The 18,306-nt window shown below is 27.1% G+C and overlaps 1 protein-coding gene across 3 annotated transcripts in view; it reads right to left on the reverse strand.

The window, feature by feature from the left end:
- Positions 1 to 204: 204 nt before the first annotated feature.
- The window catches only part of LOC107439290 (protein bicaudal C homolog 1-A), a 61,987-nt gene continuing 43,885 nt past the window's right edge, over positions 205 to 18,306 (reverse strand). For all 3 annotated transcript variants that reach the window (XM_087166110.1, XM_087166111.1, XM_087166112.1), the window contains exons 8-19: positions 17,274 to 17,486; positions 15,358 to 15,415; positions 14,418 to 14,488; positions 11,672 to 11,843; positions 11,001 to 11,063; positions 8,950 to 9,042; positions 8,502 to 8,570; positions 4,901 to 5,049; positions 3,949 to 4,042; positions 2,720 to 2,868; positions 2,185 to 2,281; positions 205 to 797 (exon numbers count right to left, since the gene is read on the reverse strand). In XM_087166110.1, the coding sequence (XP_087022236.1) occupies positions 667 to 797; positions 2,185 to 2,281; positions 2,720 to 2,868; positions 3,949 to 4,042; positions 4,901 to 5,049; positions 8,502 to 8,570; positions 8,950 to 9,042; positions 11,001 to 11,063; positions 11,672 to 11,843; positions 14,418 to 14,488; positions 15,358 to 15,415; positions 17,274 to 17,486 (1,359 nt within the window). In that variant the 3' untranslated portion in view covers positions 205 to 666. The remainder of the gene's footprint in view (positions 798 to 2,184; positions 2,282 to 2,719; positions 2,869 to 3,948; positions 4,043 to 4,900; positions 5,050 to 8,501; positions 8,571 to 8,949; positions 9,043 to 11,000; positions 11,064 to 11,671; positions 11,844 to 14,417; positions 14,489 to 15,357; positions 15,416 to 17,273; positions 17,487 to 18,306) is intronic.

The raw sequence follows: 18,306 nt of genomic DNA on the forward strand, positions 1-18,306 counted from the left end.
TCCTTTGTTTGGCAGGAGGCAAGTTTATTTGAAATAAGATAGAAATGACTTCTACGAAAGTGAAGCTTGCAGGCATATTATTCAAAAAAGGAGTTTACATTTCACTTGTAGGCAATTTATCTAATGAACTCTTAGCTTTTCTCACAGATATGCGTGAATAATTGCTTCAACAGAAGTTGGTCTTGCTAAATTTGGTACCATATATTTTAAGCTCTTGATAGCAAGTTGATAGCAAGGATAACACTGTAACATACTTAGCTCTGATGTATGTTAAGAGCAGCCATTCAATTTTCTGAACATCAACACATTTTGCCTCAAAAACTTAAAATGTTATAAGATGTTTTTTTTTTTTTTTTTTTTTTTTTTTTTAAATTAATTTATATTCTTCATGCTAATACCAGAAACATTTTACAACTAAAGCCATGTTAATTAACTTTACTTCAACACTCGATATAAATACTGGAAAACTGATAACAAAAATTTAAAAAATGAAAAAGATTTTTTTTCCCTTCTTTTTTACATTACAAAAGAAAGAAACATAAAAAGTGAAATCTTTTCTTTAAAATTAAAGATCTTTTTCTAAAAAAATAGATGATTTAAATAATATAAAAATAGTCTGTTAGGATGCTAGAAAAATAAAAACAGTAATAAGACTAATTCAGTTCATCACCATAATTCTGTATTGCTCCTTGTTTGTTCAATCAATCTCTCTTTTTCCATCTTCCTTTCAGCACCAGGAGCAACATTGAACACTTTAGAAGGCACTGAATCTTTCCTTAATGTTTTTTCCTGGAGATCTATTAAAAATTAAAACAGATGCTCATTTTTAAAAAATTGAGAAAATTTGCGATTTTTATTGCGAATATAACAGAGATTGAAAACAAGACACAAGACCATTACAAAAGTTAAATTTATATCACACAAAAAGTTAGTTATGTCAAAGAAAACACATATTTTATGCAAGTATGCTTTCATTCACTTCAGAAATAAATTTCCGTAACCCAATCGCAAAATTTAAGCAAAACACCCTGAATAAATATTGATCTCATGATAAGATATTTGTGTACTAGGAACCAAACTGAATGCTTCACGGGAGTGATATCAAATATGCCAATTAATTAGTGGAGATGATATTTTAGTTACAAACTCAAGAAGTAATAAAAACCTACTTCATCTGAATAAACATAGCTTTTCTACCCCCGACGGATTTGGATTACATTGTCGTGAGAGTAGCTAGCTGTGATTCGAAAAATATATGGTACCTATAGTTAAGGCAGGAAAGTGATGCTAGTTTCATTTTTTTATATCTCAAGAACTTGTTCAGCGAATCAAAACGCTTGCACACAGTTGAATAATTAGTTTAACTGAAGGTAATTACAAGTAAAAAATAGTTGTTAATAATTATTTATTATTATTTTGTTTAAAAATAGTCCAACAATTTTGAAACATAAGGTAAACAAATATTTTGAGTTACGAAAACATGACACTAAAGCCTACCTTCGCCGAATAATCATACTTTTTTTTGTTGACGGATTAGGATTCTAAGTATGTGGGGCCGATGTAATTCAGAAATAGTTTAGGCTAGAAGGTGATTGATACTTTTGATTGCTCTCCTGCTCTAATAATAGGGATCATATTGCCCTATTTTTAATATTGTCCTATTTTTAATATAATCCTATATTTAATATATCCTATAACCAAATTATAGGATATATTAAATATAAGATATTTTTATTAAATATAGAATATTTTTAATATGTCCTATAACCAAATTACAGTCAAATAGAATTCTTGATATTTCTATTTGTAACACAGTAAAAACTATTAAAATTCATAAATAATAAAAATACACCAGGAAAAAAAAATAGGTAATACACCAGAGAGTCATTAATTAACAATAAACTTTTATTTTATTAATGAAATTTTAAACTCATTTGACTATTAAATTTTATACCACAAAACATTTCATGTTTGTTTTTATTTTTTAAAATGGAAGTAATTTTAAGAATGAAATTATTTTTAAAAATGGAATTTCTAATCGAAATCAATATCTTTTGATCAGCATCATTTTATAATTTGTACTAATAGAAAAAAAACTGTAAAATAGAAATTAAGATTCAACATGCTTATAGAATTCATTCATATAATAATATTTCACTGAATTGTACACAGAAATTGTATTACCTTTGATCAAACACATCATTTTGACTCTAGCATGGAAAGGTATTCCCAGAGATTGTAAATCTTCATCATTTAGCAGCAAAAAAGTGTCATAGTCAACCTAAGAACATAAAACAAATGATAGAAATGTAATATTTGGACATTGGTTCATTTCAGAAAAAAATAGGACAATTATCAGGACATATTGACTTTGGAACATAACAAATAAACCAAAGTACTTTTAAAAAGTGTGACTGATAAATAGAAAAAAATAAAGCTTGCTCTACTTTAATAAAAGCAAATTTTATTTTAAAAGAATAATACAATATAATATTTTTAATTTCAGAAATACTTGGGAGTTTTATTTTGCTTAGAATTACTTAATATCATATAATGAAAAAATAAATTCTTTAAACAAAAATAATTTGTAAGTTTGAATAACTATAATAAATGGCTGTTTTCCTCTTCAACAAACTGTAAAAATACGTATAAAGGAATTAAATTTACTAAACTTGAAATAATATAGCACGAATAAAGATGAATTATATTGATGACTTACTTCTTCTTTGATGAAAATGTCACTGTAATATTGCAAATTGTGCTGATACAGTAGTTCAGATAGAATTCCCTCTGTCATGTCAGTTTTTGATGTAAATGAAGTATCCCTAAGGAAGTCAAAATAGTTGCTGTGACTAAACAAACAGTCTTCTGAAAAGAAAAAAGAAGGGAAAAAAAATTTACATTCAGTTATTAGTAAGCATAGCCATAAGAGCAAACAATAAATATGTGAAAATAGTTTATAAATCCAAATACTTATGGAATGTTTTATTTTAGTCATCTTTTATGGAAAATTCTTATATGTATGTGATACTATTAAGATTTTGATTGAATTATGTGATAGGTACAAATGATAATTTAACTTAGGTACATAAGTCTTTTTAATTAAAACTACTGTGAAGCATTAAATATTAGAAGCTGTCAAATCTTAATTAATATTAATAAACAAGGCAATCACTGATATATATGTAATACAAAAAATTATAAATACTTTCGTATTAATAAAAGCATTAAAACTCTTTTCATAAAATGTCTTTGGTAAAGAATAGGTGTAGAGATATTCTATTTTCGGACTTCAAGGCTGAAAACATACCATTGAATCATAATTAGATTTATATTTCAAAGGAGGAATTATTATTAAAATCTTTCCCTCTTTCACTTCCATATTAGGAAGCATTAAATGATTTTCCATAATGAGTAGGGTTATAAGGTATGCAGAGCCTTTTTACCTCATTTTCTGTTAGTATATAATGCAGGAGCAATAGTTTTTGTATGTCTCTTTTCAACATGATGTGATCCTGAGAAACTCTGTCTGAATTGTTCGAGAGTGCTGTCCACCCCCTCCAGTGTGGAGAAATGGGTGTGAGCTATTACCACCAACAGCCTACTTTTAAATAAAACTATTTAATATGTATTTTGGCTCACAACTGAATTATTTAAGCTTAACATAACCAATGATTACAGGGATGTAACCCTGTTATTACATATATATATATTTTTTTAGCAAAGTCATAACATAAAAAGTTTCCTAACTGGATTTAGAAAAGCAAATTAATCCTTATCTTATACTTTAAAAATTATCAATGGTTACAGAAAAGTAAGATTTACTACTTTTTCTTTTTTTTTTCTCCTTTTTTTGTTCCTTTACTGAGCAAAATTTTTAAAGCAAGTAGAATTTTTTAAAAAGAAATTCTAAAAATTTGTATGATATATAGAATTGTTTACTCTTACTGTTATTTGACCAAATGCTTTGGGTAGGCATACAATCTTTTAAAACAACTGTCTCCCATGTGTCACTATCTTCAGAACTAGTATTGCTGCTATTCTAAAAAAGTAAGAAAAAACTATTCAAGTGCATGTTTAAATAAAAATATCATAGAACAAAATAATGGAAAGTGGAAAAGACTAGAAAAGTAAGCATAGCCAGTTCAACTTCCTACTGATTTTTACCTTAATTAGTTAAATTATTGTCATCTTAAAAGAAAGAGAACTAGTTTAATAAATAATAGTTTACTAATTGCTTGGTAAAAATTTATTTGCTTTGAACAAAAATTCAATTTAAGCAACTTTATTTCTAAAAATCTTCAATTCCATTTAATTGGACTGTAAATAACAGAAATTTTATTTTAATTATAAAGATTAAGAGAAAACTAAAAATCAGTAACTGAAAAAAAAAATATTCATTTAAATCATTCAGGTAATTTCAAAAATTATACAGTTTGTTTAATAAATTTTTGGTATTGAGATTGAAAAATAAAGATTTTTAAGACAATAAAGTTTTAAAAAAAAATCTTTTAACATTAAGTTGCCAAAGCTTTTATACTGCCAAATTAGGTTTTGAATTACTATATTGGTTACAGTTGGGTGTTTAAAATAAAGAGATAATTCTTGATCTTTAATAGAACAGATTTTTTTTAAAAATATTCTAGTCTTTAATACAACTAGCTAATATTTATACAAGAAACTATTATAAATTAACTAAATATCTCAATATTAAGTGTAAAACACTATTTACAATCAAAATATGAAAATTTCATAAATTACTTTTTTTTTAAATAAAACTTCGGGTTCTTTTCATTATTTATATACTTAACAAAAACTATTTTAAATAATTGATGAATGCCAAAAAAAAAAGAATTTCGATCATTCTGTCTTTTCATATTATAAAAAGGAAAATAATTACATCAAAAGGTGCATATGAATAATGATTTATGCTAGAGAGATTTTCTTTTATCACTGCAGCAGGCATTGACTGTGAGAAACCATACCCAGCCCATAAACTGGAAGGTACTTGTGGTGTTGAATCCAGTGAATCAATAGGCCTCCGCATAGCTTTAATAAGAGAATTAAATATGCAGTATAAATATGGGAAGATAATATATTTTTATAGCTATAAGAATTTATGAAATGAAAAATTTATAATTTCATTTAATAGATATTGAACAGCTATATAAATAAAGATATAATTTCATATAATAGGTCTTGCATAACCATAAGAAATAACTAAGGTAGTATAGTTTAATATAATAGACCTTGCACCAGCAAAATAGAAAATAATTAAGACATTACTTGTGGAATAAGTCTTGCATCTCTGTGAAGTAATTAAGACTGTTGTACAGCCATATGAAATAATGAAGATAAATATAGCTTAAAATTATAAAGATAAAATAATGTAAGCTTTTACACAGTCGGATCTGCTTATTTTGTAATATTGTAGATATTCAGAAGCTACAAATTCAATAAAATATTAATTTACAAAGTTTACTTTTTTTTCTTGCACATATGAAATAACTAAGAGAATATAATTTACAGTGCCCTGTAGCAGAATTTATACAATCTCAGCCCTGTAGCAGAATTTTTTCTTGCTTTCAGTGACAAAACTCTCTGGCACTAAAATCATTTTGCAAGATACTTTTAATAATAACAAAACATATGTGTTACTAATTTAAAATAACAAAAAGCGTTGTTTACAAAAAAAAAAAAAAAAAAAAAAAAAAAAAACTAATTTTTTTAAAATTTAACATGCAATAATTTTTTATTCTAATATTAAGGGTGATTTTCTTGCATTTTGTTGGGGGGGGGGGGGGGGGGGTAACGCACAAATTATTTCTTTCTTCTCATTTTGTAAGTAATCATCACAATAAAAAAATAATTAAAAATCATGAAATCAGTAGTAGTAGTTGCCGGAAAAAAAGATCAGACTACAAAATTACGGGAATCGATTCTTCAAATTAGTGTTTTGTTTCAAAATTAGGTTGTTGTAATAAATAATATCATATAAAAAATATCGGATTTCAAAACTCTGGAGAAATCAATAGCAATATCTGCCAAAAATTTGATAGAATTATTGCCTTAAAAAGTTAATACTCAAATACACGATTGGAATTTTCCATATTGTTAGAAATATATCGGGATATTAAAAATAAAAATAAAAAAATAAAAAGCCACGTGAAAATCAATAACTGCCAGAAATACAGATTTAATTATTACCTGTAAATTTCTGCAGAAAAGAAAATTCTTTGCTTTTTAACAGAAAAATCTTTCCGCAAGAACTCTGTAATGTTCTGCAGCAATGTCGCCGCGATTCTGCCACAGGGATACTCAGTATAAGAGCCCTTAATCCTAACAAAAATGAATTTGATAGTTTAAGGTCACTATGTACAAATATTTACTTTGCACTGGGTACCTGCCAATTTTTTTATTATCTAGCTATTATCAAAACCGGGCAAAAGAGTTTCACTACCTGGCACTCAGTTTTTACAACCGGTTTCAGTTTTAAAGTAACATTATTTTTAAAAATACTTTTAGTTTTGTAAATTCATGCATTCCTTGAATTTCTTAACAATCAAGCTGAAATAACTGGTTTATGAATGACTTATTTCACTCTTTTGCAGAATTTCAATTCAGGGAAACCTACGAAAAGTGGACACCTTTGGGACAGAGAAATATGTTCGCTATAGAGAAAGATATGCAATTTCAGAAATCTAAAGCTGATAAATATTATAACTAAATTAATATGATAAGTAAATAAATACTAAATTAGAAATACATATATTATTGATTGTATTGATATTTAAAACTATTAAAACTTTAATGATTAAAATTCAAAGCAAAGTATAGAAAAATAAGATTTAGTGCATGCATTACAATCATTTCAAATTTGCTTTCAGAAAATGAGTATGAAATAAGTTTCTATCATTTGGATTTGGAGGTGTAGCATTGCAGAGAAAAATAATGGATAACAAACAAAAAATCAATATTTTCTTACAAATGGCACATTAATAACTCTAATACTATTTCTAAATTAATCATTAAGTAATTAAATTTGAAAATTTAATTATTTTAATAATTAAATTAAAAATAATAAAATTTTCAAAATTAATTAAAATTTTCTAAATTCTTTCTTAATTAGAAATTAATTAAAAATATTAAAACAAAAAAATTTTTTTTACCAAAAATTTATTTATAAATTTTTTGAAACAAAAAAGCTTTTTATGCTTACATTACTAAATGATGAACTCATTCAGAAAAACTTATTAAGATTTTCATTAAAAGTTGATTTGCATTTATGTTGAAAAGAACTATGTATGACTGAAATTGGCCATCGGTAACTTTTAAACTAAGATTTTACTAGAAAGAGTATTTCTTACTTGTTAGCTCAATAAATTTAATTTCAAACCAGTCTGGTTGGTTAAAGTTTTCGTACTGACAATGGAAAGTTTCAACTTTGTTTTTTTCCCTTCATGTAATGCAAATACATTTTTGGTTTCATTGAAAAAGTTTTTTCAAATAGATAGAAGTGCACAGAGATAGAATCATAACAATAAGGGCAGCAAAAGCACTATATGAAACTTCTATAGAATCATAACAATAAGAGCAGCAAAAGCACTATATGAAACTTCTATTCAACATTTTTAAAAAAGACAAAATTTCTTATTGAGCATCATAAAATTTAAGATATTGTACTTAAGTATATCTCATTGCAATTACATTTATGGGATTTGAATGATTAAAAATTTAAACTCTGATAATTGAAACATTTGATACGTCATAATTTTATTGAAATATTTATAAAATAGTCAATTTTCAACAGAAGTTACATTAATAAATTATATAGGAAATTTAAATAAACTAAATGAAAAATCCAATGTTCACTATAAGCAGATATCTCCATTTTAGTAGATGAAAAGTTTTATATCAATCATCTTACATCTCTAACTTATTTTTAAATTAAGATTTTTTTTAAAAAACTGAAAATAAAAATATGTTTTTATTTATATAGGAGTGCAATAAATTTCCTTTGAACTATACCCTGTTCAATGGAAAATTATATGATTCTTACATTATTTTGAATAAATATCATATCTGGAACTGGCCAGGCAACAAATAAAATTTTTACCTGGTACTGAAACCAGCTGAGTTAAAAGACTCAATTTTCACTGTGTACCACGACCCAGGAAAACTTTAGGGCCTGATACATCTCCACTATTAACTAGTAAGTGCTGGACTAACGATACCATACTTTATTGAACCAACTAGTTAACCGATCGAATAAAAGATAATAATTTAAGATGTTTCTTTATGTTAATATACATGTATAAGTTACAATAAAGATAAAGGTGAAAAATAGATAAACTGAATATAAGAGAGATACAATTGTTACACTTTAAATGAGATTTTTCTAATTATTGGAGAATCTAATACAGCAAAATAATTATAAATATTAAATTATAATAATACTAATTATTTATTAATAAATCTTGTAACAAAATGCAATTACTAACCTCTAGCAGCCATAACTTTCAGTTTTTCGTAGTCACATTTTTCTTCAACTGTTGTTCCGATACACAGTTCTAAAAATAAATAAATCAATACATTTTACTATTATAAGAAACATGGAAAGACCACGAAATACAATTACCAGAAACCCTATATTTGTTTGTTAAACATTTTTTTTCTTCTAATTTTACGGTAAGTTCCTTTTCTTTTCCAAATAAAATTTTTACAAAGAAGCTTTCTTATTTTACACAAAAAACTATTCAAAACCAATTCTTAAAAAAAAAAATTTCTTGAGACACACAATTCTAGAACACTGCAGTTCAAGTTAAAGTAGGTTTTAAAGAACAGACATATTTTTAAAAATTCAATATACATGTATCATAAACCTTCTTAGTTAAAGATGATCATTTAACATAAAGATCATCATATAAATATACTTAAAAAAGTACTAACCTTTATTATTTGGCATATTTCTGGTCCAATTATTATTTTGCATTAGAGTCAAATCAAAATCAGACTTTTCTGATTCCATAAAGTACTTTGAACCTGCGCAGGAAAACTATGATTACATAAACCAATAATATGATCATGACATTTTTACCACATGTATTTATTCATGATGCAAAAAAATAAAATGAACACATGAAGATACTTCAAACAAGAAACAATCCTCCCCCCCCCCCTTGAGATTTTCACTCTAAGTGAAATCATATAACTAATCGCGACAGTACCCCCAGGCTCTTTGGTAACATAATTAAAGAAATGTTATAGTCAAATAAAATACCAAAAGGAACAAAACTTCCAGTTTTGAACATAGAATTTCCCCATAACGGTCTTCATAATCTTCTGCAGACTGGACACTTTTCTCCCATCTTCTAGAATGATAAATAATACTGAAAATGGTGACCATTAAGGCCTTTCTGTTTTTAGTACTTCATGAAAATAAGATCCTCTATACAGTGTCAGCTTCGCTAAAATAATACATGTTTGAACATTTTCAATGCATTGCCTGTTAAAAAGTTTATGTAAAAGTTCTTCTATTAATTCTTAGGTATCCATAAAAACTTTTAACTCAGGAATATATCATCAACAACTAACTTTATTTTTATATATAAACAGTATGTTTTATATGGAAGAGACAGTTGGGATCAGTCACGGAAATTTTAAATTAATACAATTAAAAACTTGAAAAAAAAATTTATCAAAGAAATTTTTTAAAAAACTCTGATTTATGCAGTTTACACAACGTTTTGATTTTTAATTTCTGTCAGTGCATATTAATTATATGCTTTCCTGTAGCTGATCATCTTTATTTAGTTCGTAAAAATTACAAAAAAAAAACAGCCTTTTTACTATGCTACAGATTTGATATGCAAGAGTCATGGGAAAAAAATGCTCAAAATAACACATTGACAGGTAATTTTTTACATGCCTCAAAAGATAATAACCCTATGCCTCAATGCATAAGTCGATCTCCGATTTTTGATGATAAAAAAGTAAACCTCAGGCCCGTTCTGGTGCTTAAGTTGGCTGCTCTAAATGAGTTTTATGGGTGCGGCAGAAATTTTTTTTGTGGGACTCAGCAGGTGAGGATAAACCAGAAAAGACAAAAAATATACAAATTCAAATTAAAGCACTACATACAAACTCAAATTAAGGCGCAACTTCGACCAAAAATCACCTAACAAAACTCAATTACACCCACCAAAACATACATTCCATAGAAAAAAAAGTTACAAAATTTAATCCAAAAACCTAAGTTTAATAAATAAATTTCCACGGAAAATGCTACATAGAAAACCAAAACACCAATAAATCATTCAACACGTCATTACTCTACTCCCATCTGTGGATATAGGAAACAGTCATAACCATCATCACAATGTCATCAAATATTCACATCCAATACAATCTTGCCTATGTCATCCAATGTCATAATTTCATCAACATCTCTGTGATGACCTTGTTATAACTCAAGCCAGATTATTATCAGCTGTTGCTAAACTGGGTAAAAAAAAATTGCCTAAAATCAGTTGCAGAAGGCTAACAAATCTGCTCTAGAAAAATTATAATTTAAAAAATTAGGCTTCTTGCTATCTTCAAACAAAAGAGTAAATTACTGCAAAGCTGTCCTGCAAATATTTTTTTATTAAACTGAGTTATGCAGATGGAAACACTGTCGGCAAGGACAGTAATTTTTTTTTTTGTTTTAAAATAGATAAGGTAAATATGACAATTGTTATGAAGAATTAACTTTTAATCTAACTGTTTCGAAATAGGTTATTTAGAGCATAATTAATTTTTATTAGATATAATAATTTGAAAGCAACCAAGGACATAAAAAAAGTCACATTTAAGATTTTACAATAAAATGAATTGCGATAATACTTTTAAAAAGTGATTTTCAGTTTAAGTAATTAGTAAACAAGACAATATCATCTCAAATATAAATGGATTTTTTTAAATCAATACATCCTAATCAAACTATAAACAGGGGTTCTGACCTTGTATCTCAGCTAAATTGGCAACTTCTTTTTTGCTTGATATAAGGCCAACAATGGATGGTGCTGTAAATTTAAATCAGATTTTAGAAAAAAAGAATAAATAACAAATATAACAGTGTAATTTGCAGAAAGGAAGGAAAAAAATTCTGTATACAAACAATTATTAAGAGTTGCTGCATAAACAATTTTGATTGCAACAATTTACATCTGTTATAGAAAATAATCATTTGACATTTTAAATTAAAAAATAAAATTTAAATATAAAATTAATAATTTTCAACTTGGGAGATTTATATTCAACATTATTTTAACTCATAAATAGGTTCACATTTTTAAATCTTTCTTAGTTTAATTAGAAAATAATGAACTTTTTTTAATGATTATATACATGACTTTACAATTCGAAATTATTACAGTAGACGATCTATATAACACAATTTTCCTTAAACAACACTAGCTTTGTGAGTGCAAACAATGAAACTAAAGTGCATCTTAGTTAAATGCCTCTGCATGACAAACAATGCATTAACTGTCAACATGTTTTAGGCATTCAACAGAAGCCCATTTTTGAGCACTTGAAACATATGATAATTAACAGTGATAATTAGCTCTCTGATAATTAACAGTGGAATTTCTAAAATTTAAAGGAAAATAAATAATTGAGCACTTACGAATAGCGCTGTAAGTGGAACGAAGGTATTCTGTTGAAGATGAAATTAATTTGGCAGCAAAGTTTGCTTGTTCGATATCCGAACTAAAGCTCAATGTAGAGAGTCGCAACAGGTGTTGTCTATACTGAAGCATCTGTTTTGAAAACTTTTCTGGACCACGAAGTGACACAGACTGTAAGGAATAAACACACCAAGCATTATTTTATTTTACCAATATCAACAATAGGTGCTGAAAAATTGCAAGATAGACAAACAATTTGAGACTGCTGTCATACTTTATAAAAAAATTTTGCAAAATTACCAGTTAAAAAAGTTGTATACAATATATAAAAAAATTTTGCAAAATTACCAGTTAAAAAAGTTGTATACAATAATTGACTTTCAATATTATTCCATTTAAACAATATTTAAAAAAAAAATTATGTCTGTATGACTTTGGAGTTAGTTTATTTAATTTCTAATTTGATATTAACTTTAAATAATTACCTAGAATGATACACAAAGCTTTTTTGTGGTTTTCACTGTTAAAAAACTTATGTAAGAAAATAATTTCAAATTGGCATCATTGAACTTATATTACTGATTGAAGTTTTACCATACTGCAGTTTTATGGTTTGAAATATGCAGTCGAACCTCAATCTATTGTTCTTGCATCTCTCGTTTTCATGTACTTATGTATCATCTTGTCTTGACAGCAATGTCGTAAATGCTTTTATGTTATTAAAAACCTGTTTAGATCATTTTTGAAATTAGCAAGTTTTGCCTCCATGTTCAGAAATTTAACTGAAAAGTTATATTGGATGCATTAATTGCTTTATTTTAAAAAGTATAAAATCATGAACATTCTGCCTACCGATACTTTCAATCATGGCGACAGATTTACTAACTCCATTTTCAGCGAAATTCATCTAATATTTTTTAAGCCTTATAATATTAGCGGAAGATATTATATTTATTATTTTTTTATTAATTAATAATTTCCTTACAAGACATCATAGGTGAAAATAAATAGAATTTTAGTAGCTTGTGTGAAATGCATTTCGTTCTGGAGATATAACCACGATGGAGATATAAATGGACTCATTATTGCATTATAATTAGAAAAAAGAAATAGATAAAGAATTATTTATACAGAACCTAAGATATTTTCTTAAGAACATAAAACAACTTTTAACTAAATAATTATGAAAAATTGAAATATTTTAACTATCTTCATGAAGAATAAACAGCAAAAAATTTCAAAATAAGTTGTTAAAAACTTAAAAAGTATAGTTTAAATTTGTGAACTTCATTTTTCTCGGTGAAAATAATTTTTTGCATAAAACAGCAAGCAAAGAAGTGTTTCACTGGTTACAAATTTTCAATTCAATATATCATTATTGTTGTCATTCACAGGGAAGGATTCTTTGAAGTCTTTTTCTTTTTAAAATTTGTATGTGCTTGTTTGCTTTTTGTTAATAAAACCTTTACTTTCTGTCTGAATCTCGATTCACAGGCTACGGTTGGTAGCTGAGCGTAGTTCGTTTTATGGCAGATGAAACATTTTTTCATACTTCTGTTTTTACATTTATGATTTACTCCGAATGCTCCTGTTCGTCTAGGAATATCATTTCTTAATTTTGATAAAATGTTTTCTTCTTGCCGCAGTATTTCTAAAATTTCTTCCATTTGTTTTTCACGTTGGGTTTTCAGGATTTCTCTTATTCATGAAAATTTTTTTCGTAAACCTCTAACAGTATAATAAACAAGTTATCTTTCTGTAATTTGCAGTCCCAGTGACGAACATTTCGTTTGAAGTCCACGTGATCTTGCAATATAGTCTGAAACATTTTCATTTTCTTTCATTTCAATATTTTTTATTTCGTTACTTGCATTGATTTTTCGATCTTCTGTTTTACCAGTAAATGCGCTTTGAATTTTTTCGCATTGAATTTTAGCATTAGTTTCGTTTGCGAACTGAAGACTTTGGCCGTCAGAAAGCGATAGTTGTTGTATGTACGCAACTATCACTTTCTTACGACCAAATTCTTTAGTTGATTATGTTAATATTCTGATACTAATGATAAGCTGTAACTTTTGAGAAGTTAATTTTCTCTTTGGAAGAAATAAGTTTAATTAGAAATTTATGTTGAGAGTTAATAATTTTTATGTATATTGTTATATGCGTTAAAAAGTAAAATCCTTCTCACAGGGGGAGATTGTTGTCATTCCCAGGGAAGGATTGCTATGAAGTCTTTTTCTTTTTAATACTGCCAGATGGCATTTTTTAAAATTTGTATGTGTTTGTTAGCTTTTTGTTAATAAAACCTTTACTTTCTGTCTGCATCTTGATCCCCAGACTGCAATTATAATAACTTATTGTCTAAAAACATTGTGCAAATAATTTTCCATTACAAAATAAGAAATTTTGAAGAGTGCTCAAATTCCCAGTGAACCCCAAGCCTTCAGTGCTCACTAGGAGACACCTTAGGAACCTAAGTTTTAACTAGGGACTTACTTATGAATTGATCTTGCTTACAGCCTGATCATTTATAGAAAAACATGAAAAAATGTTTTAAAGGCAAACTTGTTTATTAGAAGCACTGATTATGCTACGTCCTTGTTTAACAAAATTCTTCTAATAAATGGTTGATTTAATGTTACCATTAAATAGCCTTTATAAAACTTAAAAGTTTAGTTCAAAATGCATTATCTTTATGCACAATCAATAATTTTTTTTAAAAAACTATAACAAGACAATACATACTTTAACATGATATTTTGGCTTAGGATTTGTAAATGCAATAACACCACAATCTTGTAAAAAGTTCATGTAGTCTGCAAAAATAAATAATAATCAGAATAATCAGCTTACTTATCTTTACAGAATTAAGCAGAACTCAATTTGATGAATGACTTGTATATAAACAAGTTACTTATATTTTATAGAAAAAAAATTAAAGCATATATATATTATACATACATTAAAAAGAGGGGAGAGTTTAGGTAGGAATGACAAACTATTTAGTTTGTCACATAAACTTCATCAAATCAAATCATGATAAATATTTAAAGAAATATGGGCAAAATTTAAACTACTGAATTTAAATAAAAGAGCGCCTTGTTATTTGGCATTACTCATGGGACAATTTAAAACTTGTGAACATTAAGTAGAATTATATTTTTATTTAATATGATTCATTAACAGAAATATTTGAATATTTATTGAAAATTTAATTAAACACTAACCTTATTTAGACATGATAATATAAATCCTTAAAATTAAAAACATAATAAATAAAAATATTAAAAACTTCTTCATTTTAAATTAATTATTTATCTTAAGTGCAGACAAAAAAAGGTGCATTAATGTAGGCAGAATAGAGATGACAAGGACACAATTGCCAACAAGAAAGCAATGAAATGAGTTAGTTTCATTTAAAAGACCTTCCTATTGTTCAAACAGTAAACATGCATTGGAGATAACAAGTCATCTGAGTTCTAATTAATAAACTAAATTATTTTTTTAACAATAAAAAAAGGTAATTTATGAAAAATATAAAGGTTCAAAACTTATGTTTGGAAATATAACTTGTACACTGTATTGTTATGAAAGCCTGACACTTATTACAGAATATAAATAATCATGTTCACTTTTTGCATCTAAATAAATAAATAAACAAGGAATTGAATCTAGGATTACTTACCACCTTTAGTATCTCGGGTATAATTTACATCGAATGTAACGGTAATTGGAAGACAATTCTAAAAGTTGAAAATTAAAAATTATATGTCAATTAAAATAAGGTTTTTAAAAAATAAAATAATTCAATCAGCATGAGAACTTATTCTATTTAAAACTTAACTCCAAAATAAAACTCTACTAACAGTGTTTTCATCATAGAAAAAAAATGGGTGAGAATTTCTCACCCTTTCTCAAAAACAGGGTGAGATTTCAGAAAGTTAAGTGAGATTTCTAAAAACTGAAAAAATACAAATAGACTTGAAAAAAAAATTCTTTTATTATAATACATTTTTAACGCCTAGTATTTTTTAAAGCATTGAATATTTTTGCTCCATCATCATAGAAAATTTTGCCTTTACTAGGTATTTGTCCATCTTACATTAGTGCATAAAAAAATTTGAACGTCTTACATGAAAAAACCATACCTACAGTAAACACGTGGTTGCAGAAAAATGTGTTCTGAAAGGGGTTCCGTGGTTCGGAGGGGTTGTGCTCTGTTGTTCGAAAAGGCTCTGAACAATACTAGTAAATAGTGAAGCTAGATAACGGGGCAAGTGTTGAAAATATTGAAGATCCAGGAAGAAATGTGAAACGGATTTTATTCTAAATGACGTAATTCGAAGCTTTTTCCAAAATGCGAGAAATTCGCGAATTTTGAAATTAATTTATAGAATGCGCGAATTTCTCGCGGTAATCATTTTTTAATGGGAGAAAAGAAAAAAATATGCGAGATTCTCGCGTTCTCGCGCTGTAGTGAAAACACTGACTAATATGAAGTTTAAAAACTTAGTTTTTTTATCAAAAAAATTTAAACATATGTAAGCTTTGAATATAAAAAAAATTGCACTTTATTAAGCCTATTTTTCAGCTAGTAGCATTTTAAATTCAGGATAAAAAAGTTTCTAAATTAAGTACACTTAAGTAAAGAAAAAAAATTGGTGCTAGTCTCTAGATGAGGAAAAAATATAGATTAAGAAGAATGAAAGAGGGTTCACTTCAAAAAAAACTGAACATCAAAATTCTTGATTTATATGAAAAAAATATACAATATAAATATAAAAAGCAGATTAATTTGACTTAAATCAGATTTTTCTGATCCTTTCAAGATACTTTGAGAAATTTTATTTTATAATTGGTTAAATTACATAAACATATTTAATTGAAATATTATTATTAATTAGTGTTTTTTAAACTTTAACCATCACAATACAATTTAAACCATATTATTGAATTAAAACTTTTTTTGTAGCAATACATAATAAACATAAATGCTACTCAAAATTATTGAAAATGTAAGTGTATCATTAACAAGAGAAAAAAAAAAGGATTAAATAAAGATATCATGAAGTTAGTTTCTCAAAAACTTTTTTAGTTAAAATATACTTTTGAAATGACAAAAAAATTTAAGATGTCTAATGCCGAAGTGGAAGGTTGACAAATTATTGTAATAACGAAAAATTTCACTTACCCATTTAATAATAAAAAATCTAATCTTAAAATTTGATAATTCTGTATTGTTTTAAATTAAATATTTGCAATGTAGTTTTTCAGACCACTGCTTAAATGTCAGTCAAGTATGGACACTTCCTTATGCTTATTAGCCATTCCAAGGAACAAAAAAAGCTAGCAGTTCATCAGTTTGGTCCGACAAATTATATTACGGGTAGTGAGATGAGACATTATTCCTTTTAACACGAGCTTTGAGTCGCACATTTTCACTCTATAAGATTCTGTTATTTGATTCTAATAAATTTTTTTAGCATAGAATTAATTTTCATGCATGCTAATATTATTTGCGATTTGTGTATGCTGTTTCCTCCCACAACATCACAGAATATTTGAAAAGGAAAATTTTAAACAACCAAAATGACATCTCACCATCAAATCCTGCCAGGCAATATATACGCAGTCTAAATTTCCACTGATTATTACAGCATTCCTCATTGCTCTAGAAAGAGAAAAATCTGGAAAAGTTATATCTGCCCCAGTTTTCTTCTTAATATCTTCCAAATTGCAGTTATTGTTGCCTTTAACGAAATTCTGATGCTGAGGCATTATGTCTGTTATGATATGTACAGGTGGGAGATCAACCTTGAATTAAAAGTATTATAAAATCAATTCAGAGAAAATACATTCACTAATTCTAATGTTACAAAAATCTTTTAATAAACACAAAATTAAATTGTCACAATATAGTTGCAACAGTTCATAGTTAACTGATAATTTAAAAAATAAATAAAACAAAGAATTAATAATATTTTGGGCAATGAAAAATTACAAAACAACAAATGTGAAGAGCTAACATGATTGAATATAATGATATAAACTTATACAAAGTACTGAAAACTCGAAGAATCGGAATACTTTCAAATGCATGTTATTATAAAGGTAGCATTTTATATAAAATTGAAATACATTCCGTTTCAGTATGTCTGTCAGGAAAAGTACTGATCGAATCTACTGTGGATAAAGAAAAATTTTAACCCCACAACGAAATACATTGTGGCATAACTACCACTACGAAAATTAAACATAAATTCATTGGTATATAAGACATGCTAACTTGATTCAATTTGAGGTACCTTTTGATAGATGAAGGTTGGCATTGTCGATAACTCCGCCCCCTCCATTGGTGACCTCCGGACGTGATTTGAACATGCAGTAACGCCCACTTCCATCTGGTAACGCCTACTTCGTTGGATGGTCCTCATTGAACAGTAGACTTGCTACTTGTGACTGCAACATTATCCACCTCCTCACGCTGTTGATACTCGGTCTCATCTTGATTAAACACAACACCTGCCTGCATACACTCGACTGCTAACGGCAACACAGGAGTGACTACGATTGTGAAGTTAATACACCTCTCACATTCAGCACTCAAAAACCTGGTGACCTTAAAACCAGCTCT

The sequence above is a fragment of the Parasteatoda tepidariorum genome, chromosome 6, assembly GCF_982258835.1.
Source record: "Parasteatoda tepidariorum strain Cologne lab strain chromosome 6, Ptep-v5.0, whole genome shotgun sequence".
Lineage (NCBI taxonomy): Eukaryota > Metazoa > Arthropoda > Arachnida > Araneae > Theridiidae > Parasteatoda > Parasteatoda tepidariorum.